Source organism: Apteryx mantelli, chromosome 2 (genome assembly GCF_036417845.1).
Source record: "Apteryx mantelli isolate bAptMan1 chromosome 2, bAptMan1.hap1, whole genome shotgun sequence".
Lineage (NCBI taxonomy): Eukaryota > Metazoa > Chordata > Aves > Apterygiformes > Apterygidae > Apteryx > Apteryx mantelli.
The window spans coordinates 96159213-96172924 of NC_089979.1; the positions used below are offsets into that span (position 1 = coordinate 96159213).

The following is a 13712-nucleotide window of genomic DNA, read 5'->3' on the forward strand; positions in this document are numbered from 1 at the left end:
CCTCGAATTACTGGAGTTTGGGGGAAGAGAGTTAAAGTATAAAATTGTTATGTATTTTCACAGTCCTTTTAGTATTCAGATAAAATAGTCTATGAATAAATTTGATTTGTTCCTCTGATTACTTGCTATGGCTGTCACACACACAGGTACAAAGCAAACATAGTGTATATTAACACCTGTGTGCCCTTCAGGCTTTGTCTGCAGCAGCAAAGTGCTGTGCCTTAACCCCTCCCAAGTCCACTAAACTAATTTTACTGTAATTATGTGTGACATAATTAAACAAGCTGTGAAAAACAATCCATCCTGTGACAGTGACTTCACTACTTCTCTGTCCTCAGCTTCTTGAGTTATCAGCCATAGGATTTACCAGCCAGCTTGGTATATTATGGTCGTTAGTGTTTATTCTGAAATAGATGCAGAAATTTGTTAAAATGAAGCTGCAGATGGTCAGCATTGGAACCTGGCAGTCACTACCATCAACCTTGGAGAATGGTAAAGTGCTCCAATTCCAACCAGCAGCTCTCTAGCTGGTAACAACTCAGAACTATAACTCTAGCCTTCGCTTCGGTTTCATGTATAGTTGCTAGTTAGAGGTGAGCCTGCTCACAGCAATGCAGGGGCTCAATGACACCCGAGGAATCATTTTTCAAAATCCTTCTTTCTTACTGAATATCATCCCTGAATTGAAAACAAGCAAGAGTAACCAGTGCAGAATGTTTCCAGCAATTTAATACAACTCTTGTAAAAATGAAGTGCATCTATTTCAATAAATATGTTTTAGCTTGACCACTGTATTTTCCTTATATGGATACAGTATTGAATTGCACATTCTCAGCAGCCACATAATGCTCAATGACATTTGAATGTTTTTTTTCCTAGTGTCTTTTTTGCAAGATCTGTATTTCCCAGACTCCTTGTTGCTGGTAGGAATTTGGGAAGAAACGTTTTCAGTGACTTCTATGTGAAGAAATAATAACTTCATGAATAAGGCTATGGATCAAAATTCTTGTGTATCTCTCTCCACTGCCTTCCCACATGAGTAACACTGCTACTCCTGTGATGATGGCCTCAGCAGTAGTTCCTCTGTGGTAAGAGCCAATGTTATATGTTTGTAGCAGTTCTATGTCAGATATTTAGTCCAGTCATTGAGTACTTAAAAGCAGTTCAGGAAGCACTCATCTCCCCTTCCTACAGCCCAGAAACCATTACTCGAAAGGATGATGGCACGTGCCTGTGCCGAGGACTGGCACTGGGGCTTATGCATGGACTGGCACAGCTAGCATCAACTCCTCCTATGGATGGCAAATAGGCATGATGAAGAATGGGCAGCTGCAAGGACAGCCGGCGCTGTATGCTGTGAGAGAGAGAGAGAGAGAGACAAAGAAAGAGAACCATTAGCCAAGAGGAAAATGTAATATACTCTTTGATATGTCTGCAGGTTGCTGCAAGAAGATTTTCTGTGCCTGCTGCTGTGATGGAGAGGGTTAATGACAAGTGCATTACACTTGCTGCTGATGAGCTATGCCACTACTGCCTTAGTTCCCTTTTGGGATTTTTTTTTTTTTTGACAGGCTAGACAAGAAAAGAGAATCTAATGGCACATTCTCAGCATTCCACAACCTTTTGAAATTCTCAGGCACTTTCAGATTGGATGTTAAGCTGCTGATACTGGAAAAAGGGAAAATAAATTTGCAATGAGGGCATATGGCTTAACAACCTCCTTGCAAAGTGATCTATCACATGAAAAGCAGTTGCTAAGTGCATAGAAATGCATGAGGTTACAGGCTGAGTTTTAAGCCATGCATCACTTCTGGGACAAGGATGTTAAAGGTGGCTTTTTTGCAACTCCAGCTAAGGCAAATACCTGTGCATGGAGGGAAGGAACTCAGATCACCAGCTTTTTCAAAATTGTTCCACTTTGCAGTTTAGGTCGATGCTTATAAGATGCTGAATGTGCTCAAGTCCGTGCAGTCAAGGCTGCGGGACTGCCTAATCAGCACTCTGAAAGGAGTATAACCTCCTATTTATACCAAAAGTCAATATTTAGGAAAGCAAAATTCTGTATCCAATTTTCCTAGAAGATTGATCTCAGCATAACTGGTAGGGTGTTTTTTTTTTTTTAAAGGAGTGCTAAACCATGAGCACAGGGAGCCCAACTAACCCCTTTTCCCTGGAGAGGACAACCCCTTGAGACAAGGGCATTGTCACTCCCACACTGTGGATATATTTTTACAACAAAATCAAAATCCAATTTTGTCAATGCAAGAGATGTGATTAAGCTGCTATCATACTAGGATTGTCTCTCCATCTGGAAACATTCACTCTTGAAATGAGAAGGAACTTTTAAAGAGAAGACAGATGTCAAAGTGACAAGTCTGAACTGAAGACCAGTGTTTTAATTTCAGAAGAAAAATGTCCATGCAAGGCATATCAGTACAATAGTGTTTCAAATTTATATTTCCCTGTAAGATGCCATAATCACTGTGTGTAGACAGGCCCTTATAAGAAATGTATGTTCGAGAGTTTGCCTTTTGACAACATTTCTGATTCAAATGACATTTCATTTATTTTCTGCTTTGTGTTAGGAAGTGGAGACTGCTACCAAGGCATCCATTGCACTGCTCAGAGATCAAATAGTATAACTATCAAATTCAAGCATAAAGCAAATTTAATGCTATGTCTCTTTACTTTCTTCACTACTACAGAAGGCTTGTTAAATACAGAGATGGGGTGGAAATAATTGTAGTCTGCTGAACCAGGAAACTCTTCCTTTTTTTTTTCTTTTCCCCCACAAACTCCATTTAAAAGTTTGGTGAAATATAAGCCACTTCTATTTATCATTGTACTGCTAGCAATGCATCCCTGGAGTTAAATAAATTCCACTCATTGTTATTTTACCACTGTGCCCTACTCTTTTTGGTGGCATCAATAAAATCATGCTGTGTTCCCAAGGAGTGCAGAGGTGGCATGGCTCACTGTTTCCATGTGTTAGATTCTTATTAGCCTGGTGCTGCAGGTTGTAATTCTGGCTCACATTCCGGGGTCAAACAAAGAATTGCCCATGCTTATTTTCCCACCAGTGGAACTGCTTATTTTCCCACCAGTGGAACTGCTTATTTTGTTCAACTGTTATGAACTTTTCATTAAAGAGATATTTGAAGCTATTCCAAGAGAATCTAGTTGTGTAATGGAGTGAATGGGATTTTTTTTTTTCCATCCATGTAAAGGTTAGCCACGCCATGGACAATGCATGTTTAATTGACTATGCCAATGATGGCTGCAGTGGATGCTTTAACTATATTTAAAGTTTACTTTCACTTGGAAACCTTGTTCCTGGAGTTGAGGTGGAGGAGTGTAGCCTGGTGAGTAGAACACATTTAAGAGTTTAGGCAAAACTCTTAGGGAGAAAAAACAAAGCAAAACAAAAAGGCTCAACAGAATCCAAAGACGACTGCTATTTTCTACTTAAGTGGAAGTAAATCTTCTATTTTGCCTAACTCTGTGTGAGATTTTTTTTGCTCCAGTATCACTGCTTTCCCCCTTCCCTCTGCCCACAATTTGTGTCAATGCTTTTCAAGATGATGGCATACAGATTGTTTCAGGCTGGCTATGCAATAAAGATATGTCAAAACATATGGTCAGGTACGCTGGTGTGGGAATGGTTAGCAGTAATGGCTTGCTAAAACTGCTGCTGGAGACTGAAAGGAAAGGTGGTGGCACACAGAGCAGTGACTCGTCAGGGCACTGTGTTAGAATAAGGCATATATCCTCAACTCTGCATAGACATGTCATTTGTCAGGAATCAATAAAAGTACAATAAAAGCTTGACTTCAAATGTACATGCACACGAGGACACTTCTCATGATGCTACAAGGTGGGGGCAAAGCATTTGATAAATATTTTGGTTCTGTGCTACAAAAACAGGGTAAGTTTCTGATACATTGATGAGATCCATTTGGTAAGCAGGGAGACTGAAACAACTGCTTCTGGAATCAAAAGTCTTAAGATTTGTGGGAATGTGTAAACTGGCTAAGTATTCAGAGAGCACTTCTTTTGCATCTTTAAACCATTAAAATTGATTTTTAACAACTGCTGGAAAACTGGAGAAGTTCTAAAAGACTACATTAAAGCAAGATGTTGTGCTACCAAGCAAATTAACCTTTCCAAAGTCCCCTTATTTTAACAACAGTTCTGAGTAGGATCACAGACAGACCAATATGAACTGTAGTTAGTTAAGAAACAGAATAAAAGAGGCATGTTCATGTCAAGGTACATGGTTCTAGTGCAATAATCCAGTCATAACCAACCTTTTTGATAAGAATATTTGTTTAACAAAATTGAGATAATTGACTCCAACAGGGTATTTGACTGTCTTTTAAATTCTGATAAAAGTAGAGCTTTAGCTCAAAACATATCAAGGTAGTTTCTATTACACAGGTTACACAATGACTGGCTGCTTTGAAATTAACAGAAATAACCACATTAGGAAATTTTCTTCCAAAGTGGCAGGTTTTAGTGGGGTCCTGATGTATCTATCACCATTCTTACTCAGAGATCTGGAAAACTGTTACATATTGTTGTTGTTAGAATGGGAACAATATAAATTTTAACAATGCCAAAAACTAATTCACTCTGTAGGTCACTCTCGTGATGTGGGACAACAGGCAGGAATGAAGCTGCAAAAATGAAAATGTCTCTAGAGGTTTATACTAGGTAACCCACTGAATGTGGTTGTGTGGCCACAGTGCGGATAAGTGGACTGCTGTGATCCTTGGATAAGTAAGCAGGACATTATCAAGCTGGAATACAAATAGTATCATGATTAATATCTTGGCATAGAGCAGTGATAAAATTTTTACTGAAGTAACATGTCTGGACAAAGTATACTGATCTGCCTCATCAGATGACACACCTAAGAAAATTAAAAAATTGTCTTTGCATCATCCATATCCTGGTCTGGCCTGGGAAACAAAATATATGTAACTAAACTGGTTCAGACTGCTTTCTGTACATGAGATGGATTGGCATGGTGCAACTTGCATCCATGAAGCTAAAAAACCTCCCCCAACAGGGTTTACACATGCCTGAGCATTATTTTTGAGAATGCTAGTTAATAAAATTGTGTTAGGGAGTATGCTAATAAGCAGCATGGAAAATTGTAGCGTAGCACCTGAGCCCTAGTACTGCTTTGTTTGCTGTCAGTAGTATTGTTTTACAGTATGTGGTCAGTGTGAACAGGATAGAAAGTGGACAGCACTTAATTGTTGCTGCTCATCTCTGATGGTTTGACTGGGTATGGCAAATTTTAAACAGCACTGTGGACAATCTATCAGAGCCTACCCAGCAGGAAATGGAATAAGAGGCAAAGGGATTTGTTGTTATCTACATGAATGATCTAAGGCTACACTGCAGTTATACAGACTGTATTTTTCTTAGGTTAATGGTTTTAAATTTTAGCTATGTTCTTCCAGAAAAATAAAAACTTTTTTTCCATACTCTGATATAGATTATATAAATAGCACCCCAAAACAAATGTAGAATAACTTCCTGCACTCATGAGTCTGAAGTTGTGCCTTCAGTTCAGATGCAGTGTAAGATAGGGAATCACACTTGCACTTCATCAAATGTAGCTGTAATGGTGAGAAGGAATGAAAAAAAATCCACAGTTGAACTCTTCTCTGTACTCTACAAGAATATTGAAACTGGAAGATATCAGATTTCTAGAGTTGTTCGTGTGGACAGTAAGAGAAAGCTGGGGTGATTCTTTTTGATCTAGCACTTCTGCAGGCAAATTACTATCTTAGTGTCCACCTTTTATAGGTTTGTGACAAAAAGGAAATATTTTTCAGATGAACAGCTTTATGATTTTTGTTCTTGAATATGAATAGATTCAGTTAAAGCTGAAAACTATGTAACTACCTCTCCCTCAGCTGTTCTATGTACACAGTGAAATGAGACAGAGAAGACACAGCTGCAATCTGTTTTTAATTCTTGACAAAAATAATAGATTTAATAACCATGGAAGGTCAGAAGTGCTGCCATACAGTTTGGAAAACAGGGTATTCATGAATAGGGATTTTTTTCTTAGAAAACATAAAGTTTGGAAAGGGACCAACTGTTGTAAAGAGAAAGAATCATAAAACCCTAGTCCCGAAGATTACTATGGTCTCCTTTCTGAAACCTCATACTCTATATGAAACTTCATTCCATGGGTTCACTGTGCCCAAGCTGTCAATGCAAGGAAGGCATTAAACCTTGGAACTGGCACAGTAACAGCTGTATAAGTGCTGGATGTCACTGTTTTGATTTAGCAGGACTTTATTAACTGCTTTCCGTGAATGTCAGTGATTGCTTAGATCTGCACTGACATGCTCTTTAAGACCTTTAGGAAATCTCAGTCTTCCCATCAGTTACTGCCTAGAGGAAGCTCTCTTGACTTACACAAATGACACAGCTCCTGTATCAGGAGATTTGGATTATTTCAGTGTCTATTTTTTTCTTAGTATGTTTTGTAATGTAAGAGGGCCACATGTGGATGAGGCTGCATTCATCTACTCACACTACATTTTTTTCCTCCAAGAGGGGGGCTGGAAAAGGATAGATACCTAATAACCATGCATTAAAGCACTCTTTGCTGACCTAATTAAGTCAGAACTTTCTCAGTGAGTGCCCTGTTTTTGTGAAAGAACCAGATATTTTAGCTAATGGTGGCTTTTGCGTATGTGTGTGGCTGGGAGGGGCACAGGGATTAGCGATTGTGTGTGGGTTTTTTATTTTTTTTAATTTTTATTTTTTTGCTATGAAAGAGTGCAAGGACAAAGTTACAACTCAGCATTTTCCTGCATGAGGCAATAAATGGCATCAGAAATCAAGTTTGCTGTCACTGATGTAACATGCAACTCAGTCTAGTATTTTATTTAACTTATTATAAGCTTATAAATTACCCAGCACAAAACTGTAAAATGGTACCAGTTTAACTACACTACCTTAGGGAAATGACTTATTCTAGAGACGAATAAGCATGATACTTCCCTTGGCTCTGGCCCACTCTGCTGAACTGTTAGAGGGTAATATATGAAGTTATTATATAGGTTCCTGGAGAGCAAAGCTGATACCATAAGACTCTTTCTCCTCCATAAATCTAACAAGTGTTTTTTTTGCCAGCCTCTCCTTGTAGCCACAGCATTGTTTCTAAGGGAAGCTTCTTGGTCCAGGCCTTCCTATGTCTCACTCAGCTACAGCTGCTCTGGTAACATTGAAAGGCCCTGAGGGTGTTTTTATTTCTCAGCTAACTTAATATCAGAAGAGACCATAGATGACTGGGCACAGCATGAACCTGTCTAGCTTGGACTTGGGACAGCTGATAATAGTGATAATGCATATGTGCACATGTGAGCATCCTCTTCTCTCCTTTATATATTGGTGGCTTGGGCATATACTGGGCACAGCCTGTCCCCTAACTCTCTACAGAAACTTTAAACACCACACTATGGGTGTTTCTGACAAGAAAAAAGAAATATGTTAGTTTTGTGTGGGGCATATCCTCTAAACATGGTGGGGATCGTGAGCTGCACGCAGAGAGGCAGGAGCAATACAAAGTTTCAGCCCACAGCTTCATGAGTCCGCTTTCACATCTTCTACTGCTGATGTTTCAGGCTGTGTCTGTGCATGAGGGCTGGCTGGATGAAAGTGAAGGTCTTTCCATTAAAATGTTTGAGAGAAAAATATGAGTTTAATGAAATGTAATTATTAAGATTTACATTTTATCAGGCAAACAGCTAATGTCCAGGCTGGAATTTAAGGCTAAAACAATAGAAGATGTGTGTGCAAGCACATGTATACGTGGGGGTGAGGTGGGGGGTTCCTCTTTCTATACCAGTATGTAATAGTGTACTACTTACTGTTCTGGAGAGTTGATATCTTCTATAGGATCTTTGCTTGCTCTGGAAGGGTCTGTTGTGCCCCATTGTGCTGGTGGATTTTGATCAAGATGATTTTTCAAAATTGCTTTCTCACCATCTAGATTGACAACACATTCAGTTTTACTTTACTACGACCAAATGAAAATACATTTTAAAATTGTTTCCTTTTAAAATTTCCTAGATCTTCAGAGTTCCAACAGGGAACACTTTATGCCTCTATTCCAATAAAATGTCAGGTTTCCCTGTGAGTCTGGGGTACTCTTATGACTTTTGTGATGTACTCTTTCATAAGAACTACCATGAAGAAATAGAAAATGGACAAAACCTCTGTTTCTGTTCCTTTGCTCTCTTCCCCTCTACCTTTTTTTTTAATCTTGTTGCTCACCCCTATGTAGCCCTACCACACTCTCTCACCAGTCTTAAACTGTGTAAAAAATTATTGCAACTGCACCACCATATTATCTTGCACTCAAAAATTGTTACCTTTCTGTATGAAAAAAACCATCTTATTTAAATCTTTCTCTAGAAAACCCATAATCCCATATCACATAAACAATTAAGATAGTTACAGAAGTATCCCTCTGCTATCATTTAGAAAGGGAATTTTGTTCATATCAGTAGCACTGGTCCAACAGGTTGTCTATAGGAAGGACAGATCATGATATCATTAAGCTTTCTCCAGAAGCTCTCTTTTATGTATACTGATAACATAGAAGACTGCCTTTTCCCTGTAAGTAGCCTGACTTGATTTCCATCAGATCCCTGGGAGCCAATGGTAAACTGCTGAAATTTGTGGCCTCAGTCTCTGAGAAAAATGGGCAAACACAGACATTTAAAAAAACCTGTCTTTACTAAGGATCATTTCTGTTCCCACCTGCTTTTTCAAAGTCTCCTGCTGTGTTAAGCCAAACAAAGTCATATTGAAAACATCTTATTGATATGGACAGCACACAGTTTTCACAAATTAGTATAGAGCAGCTACCAGATCTTTCACAGGCACTTATTTACTATAGACACAGAAACAGTGATTGCTTTAGGCACTAAGGCAATACAGAAGAGGACACAAAGGTAAAAATTGGAAAAGGACATTGGAATATTAGAATTTAAAAATGGGCATGAGATGGAATAGCAGGAATTAATCTGAGACAAAATGAAAGTAGCCCTAAAAATCTAGAATGGATCGAAGGTTGAATCTGCTTTTTCTGTTCTACTAACACATAGAAGCCACAAATAGAGTTCAGGTCCCAGCATGCTAGGAATATCCACATTATCAATGAACACAGTAAGGTTACTTATGGGACAAAAGGGGCAGGAGAAACAAAAAGTGAGGAAAGAAGGCAGAAGCAGAAACAGGAATGTTTTGAGGGCAAACTCCAACATGCATAGTTACCCTCCCAGGTCATCCTTGATATTATTTTGTAGGATTCACTTTCTGCTGTGCAAATGTAACAAACAGCTTGGAAAAAAATGAATAGATGAGGATGCAGAAATGTGTAGTCATGCAGATCACTACAGCTCAAGAGTAGGAAAGAAGATTTTTTTTTCACTTCTTTTGCATGGATGACAAAGATCTACATGAGGAAGGAGGCAACCAGAACACATGAAGCTGCTTCTGCTGGGACAAGAAAATGATAGGAAACAAGAGCTAAGCAGTTCAGTTGTAGGAAGAGGAGAAGTGTTTAAAATGAAGATATGATAGGATTCAGCAGTGGTTTAGATATGAAGGGAAGAGAGCAAGGAGTCAAATCTGACAGTGGTTAAGATAAAAAGCAATGAAGTCTATCATCTCAGGGAAGTCTGATGTTTTCTGGTGTGGCATTTACTGTCACAGGAGTTCAATTTTTATTTTCTATGTGTATTGAGCCTTTTATACAAAGCTATTTGTATAAAAGTCTTGTGGTGTTTATAAACAGATATGTAGAAAAGAGCTTTTTATTTCTGTGATTAAAAACAATGTTCAAAGCCTAGCTGACCTAAGCTGACAATGAAAAAAGCTGACTTCATGATACAGAATAAAATTAGTTTGGCTAGTTCTTGCAATTAGGGAGAGAAAAGGCCTATTATTCATCTGTCCCAGAGTTCCAGTTCCTTTGGCCAGGACAAGCAACCTTTTACAAGGCCATTGAACATACAGCTATTCAACAAATGACTGGAGTATGCAACTGTTAGATTTCGGAAGTCCATGATTAAATAGATTAATCTGTGTTGTATGTCCTTAAAGAGGTTTCTTGTGCTTTCAATTGTACTGTGAGAGAGAAAGAAGGAGATGGTCTGTGTCAGAAAGGTAGGGGATCATGTTTAAAGTAAAACAGAAATCGTACATTGTGTGCCTGGGTAATTCTTATTTATTATCTTTTAGCTTTTCGGGAAAGGAGTTCTTAGATTTTTGCCCTGCAGATATGGAAATAAGAATCTTTTCTTTTTTCTTTTTTCTTTTTTTGTTATTGATCTTTCATTTAAATAATGAAGACTAAGATTCTTACTTAGTCATATGCTTTCAGGAGCTAGAGCTTAAAGGAAAAAACACCATCTATCATCATATGCATTTAAAAATCTTAAGAATGGAGGAAACTGATTTTATATGCATGAACAAGTGAAAAAAAATGAATGAATTGTAATGGTAAACATTTGACTTTCCAATTTCCTTTGAAGTTTAGTATTGCCTTGAACATTTCTTCCCCATCTTTTCTTTCACTGACCATTAAGTATGCCACTTTAAAAATGCCCTTCATTCTCAGGGAACTGTCTGCCACTGCAGATGATGCTGAATAAGATGGAGTCACAGAATCACAGAATGGTTGAGGTTGGAATGATCTAACTACCTTCAGAATTGAATTTACATTAGGCAGAAGCAGTTTCTAAGTGATTTTCACCTTCTTAGACCTCAAACAAGAACTCAGAAGTCTGAATAAGTGATGCCTGAGCACTTTCCATTCACAAAACCATAGGAAAAAAGGACAAATAGATCTAAAGTGCCTCATGTGGCAATCACTGATTAGTTCATTAGAAAAAAAACCTTTCTATCCTGTTGTCAGTGAAAAACAGAAGGCTTTAGCACAGGACCTCTGCCTGTCTGCAGCTGAGAAATGACTTTGAATTGCAAAGCTTTAAGCTGCAAGAACACAGCCTGTTGCAGCTGCAGAGATGCTCAGTAAGAGGTCCCTGCTCCCAGCTGCTTGTCTTTCTCTTCACCAGAGGTGACTCTCCCTTTAGTCCTGCATACATATAATCACTCCATAACCTGGTTCTGTCAAAATTATCTGGATTGGCATTCACACATCATGCATGTTAACAAATACTGTTCAGCTACAGGCAGAAAACCCCATGTGAATCTCACTGAAGTATATGAGCCCTCCGGCTTAACAGTTGCTGCAGTGTCTGCCAAGTTTTTAGAAACTATTTCTTTACCTAGAAGTTTGTTTTGTTGAAATCTGTACAATGAAGCTTTATTGAACCTCTTCATCACTCTGCTTTAATGGCAAAATTCCTCTGATGACTTACAGCCTGGTGTCAGAATTGCTGTTCACTCCAAATCTTTCAGTTCCTCTGTTTTCACTTTGCTAGGAAACATATTTTATGCTCCATAAGGAAGTAACTGTGGTGTAATAATGACTTACAAAAAAACCTGACAGAGATAATGTTGCTGATTTACTAAAGAACCCCGAAAAACTTTAAAGCTGAGGGTAGATTTTTAAAAAACTATGGTAGTTTTTCACACTGCTGTTGTTTGGACTGTGAAACCAGTCTAGTCAGTTTGATCACAATCACTTTGTTTTGTGAATAGTTTCAAGATAGTCTCAAATTTGATACCTTACTGACAGCATGCAGTTTTGGGTAGCTTGAAAAAAACTCTCTCTTGAAATGAAAAGAAAAATTAAAATGACCATATCCTCTCTTGGGTAGAAGAAAGAATTTCAGAAGAAATTCTCCTGAACTAAGCTCACAGCACTTGGCAGTCTAAGTCATGACTTCTGATAGTTACATTTTGAAAGGAAGTTTTTTAAAATAAAAGCTATAAATATTGTCTTCTAATTTACAGAAGGGTAAATCAGAAGAAACTCCCTTTATTGCACATGTATATCTGTACAATGAAAGCAAAGACTGAGCCTCTAGCAGTTTGGTCTTGAGATACTGTGAAGGTTCTCCCTATTGAAACAATGAGATCCAATTTCAGGACTGGACTCCATTTGCTCTGCTTCATAGAAATTTATGTGTATATAAAGATATAATAAACTACATATTGTCTTTAAAATAGCATTCCTTTAAAGCCTTGTCCAAAAATTTTTGAAAGCCTTTCCTTTTAATCTGTGGTTTCAGACTCAAACTTAAAGGTGGAATCAAAGTAACTTAATAGAAGCAATATTCTTCTCTTCTGTCACAGATGAACTCAGTTTTGCTTTGCATTTATAAGCAATATGGCTTTGAAGTTTGTTTTTCTTTGAGCTGCTTTTACGTGGGGAAAAACTAACACTAGAAAACATTGGAGTGGGATGACAACTGACAGTATGTAGGCATATCTGACATGCAAATGAATGCTCTGATTCCTTTTAAAGCAATGAGTAAAGATTGTTTCCTGGTTGAAAACAGAAAAGCATTTCTGAGCAACCTGGGGTTAAGAGAAATCTTGCTAATGTGACCAGCAAAAAGGAAGTGTTCATAAATGGGGACTGTTACAAGGCTGTGTCTCACATCTTATTATACTTTCCCTAGTATGGTTGTCATTCATTAATTTTTCTTATACACTACTCTGAATTGTAGTGGCAAAGATAGAAATAACTAGAGATTATACTGCAAAATTTATTCTGAACTTGATTTCATATGAAACTCCCACCATCTATGAATCATTCATGTAGACATAATTTCATTTAATAAAATGTCAAATAGAAGTGCACCAATGAGACTGTAAGATTCCACGGGTAACAAAACTAGTCAGCCCAACAAATGCATAGTATCCTCCCTCTGTGCTTCTCCTACAGAACCAATTTCAATCCTGATATGCATGTATTTTTCACTTACTTATACCTATCAGAGAACAGTATTTTCCCCTTCAACAGGCAGAAATGAAGAAAATTTCAGGGACCAAAGAAAAGGGGTAGTAAAAGCTAAACAGAAATCTTTTATAGAAGTTCCTTTCATTAGTTTACTGACAATGCTTATAAAAGTTCTGAAAAGCTACTCTAAAAAGTGCATGGTGGAGCTCTTTGTTACTACATGTACAGGCTCCTCTGCAAGTAAGATAGTGACTGGTATCCTGTGCTGCAGCTTCTGGAGGGAAAAGCCAGGTGACAGGAGTCTAGGCTACTCTGGCTCTAAAGTGGATCCAAGTGTAAATCCAAACATTCCCAAGAGTATTCTAGTTTATGGCTGTTCTAGGGAGCTGCTGTAAAATACTCAGTAACTTTTATCTCTGCAGTAATTTGCACTGTAGAAGGAACTACTTTCACCATGTCTTTGTTGTTTCTGGCACACCCTCTACACTGGTGCAGAGAGCCACTTCTGGAAGTTCTGGTGTATGCCTAAGCCAGTGTATTTTTCCCCTGTAACTGTGTGGCACAATCCTGTTCCTCACATAGCAGCACAGAAGAATTTGTCCTTTTTCCAAATGCCTGCCTGGAAAACTCAGCTTTGGGTCCAAGCATCAGACTTGGCTGTCTGCTAACACCACTGCAGTTACAAGAACTGTGCAAGCTAATTGCTGCTGTCATATACAGTCACATCCCTGCCTTAAGCTGAGGCTGTAATGCAGCTCTGGAACTGGAGAGAGATGACCAGATCTGGTAAACAGCAAGC

The 13712-nt window shown here is 38.3% G+C and overlaps 1 protein-coding gene across 1 annotated transcript in view; it reads right to left on the reverse strand.

Annotated features, from left to right (window-relative positions):
- Nucleotides 1-1188: 1188 nt before the first annotated feature.
- Nucleotides 1189-13712, reverse strand: part of GABBR2 (gamma-aminobutyric acid type B receptor subunit 2) — a 470259-nt gene continuing 457735 nt past the window's right edge. Inside the window, exons 18-19 of the mRNA XM_067292420.1 lie at nucleotides 7902-8019; nucleotides 1189-1354 (exon numbers count right to left, since the gene is read on the reverse strand). Of these exons, the coding sequence (XP_067148521.1) occupies nucleotides 1189-1354; nucleotides 7902-8019 (284 nt within the window). The remainder of the gene's footprint in view (nucleotides 1355-7901; nucleotides 8020-13712) is intronic.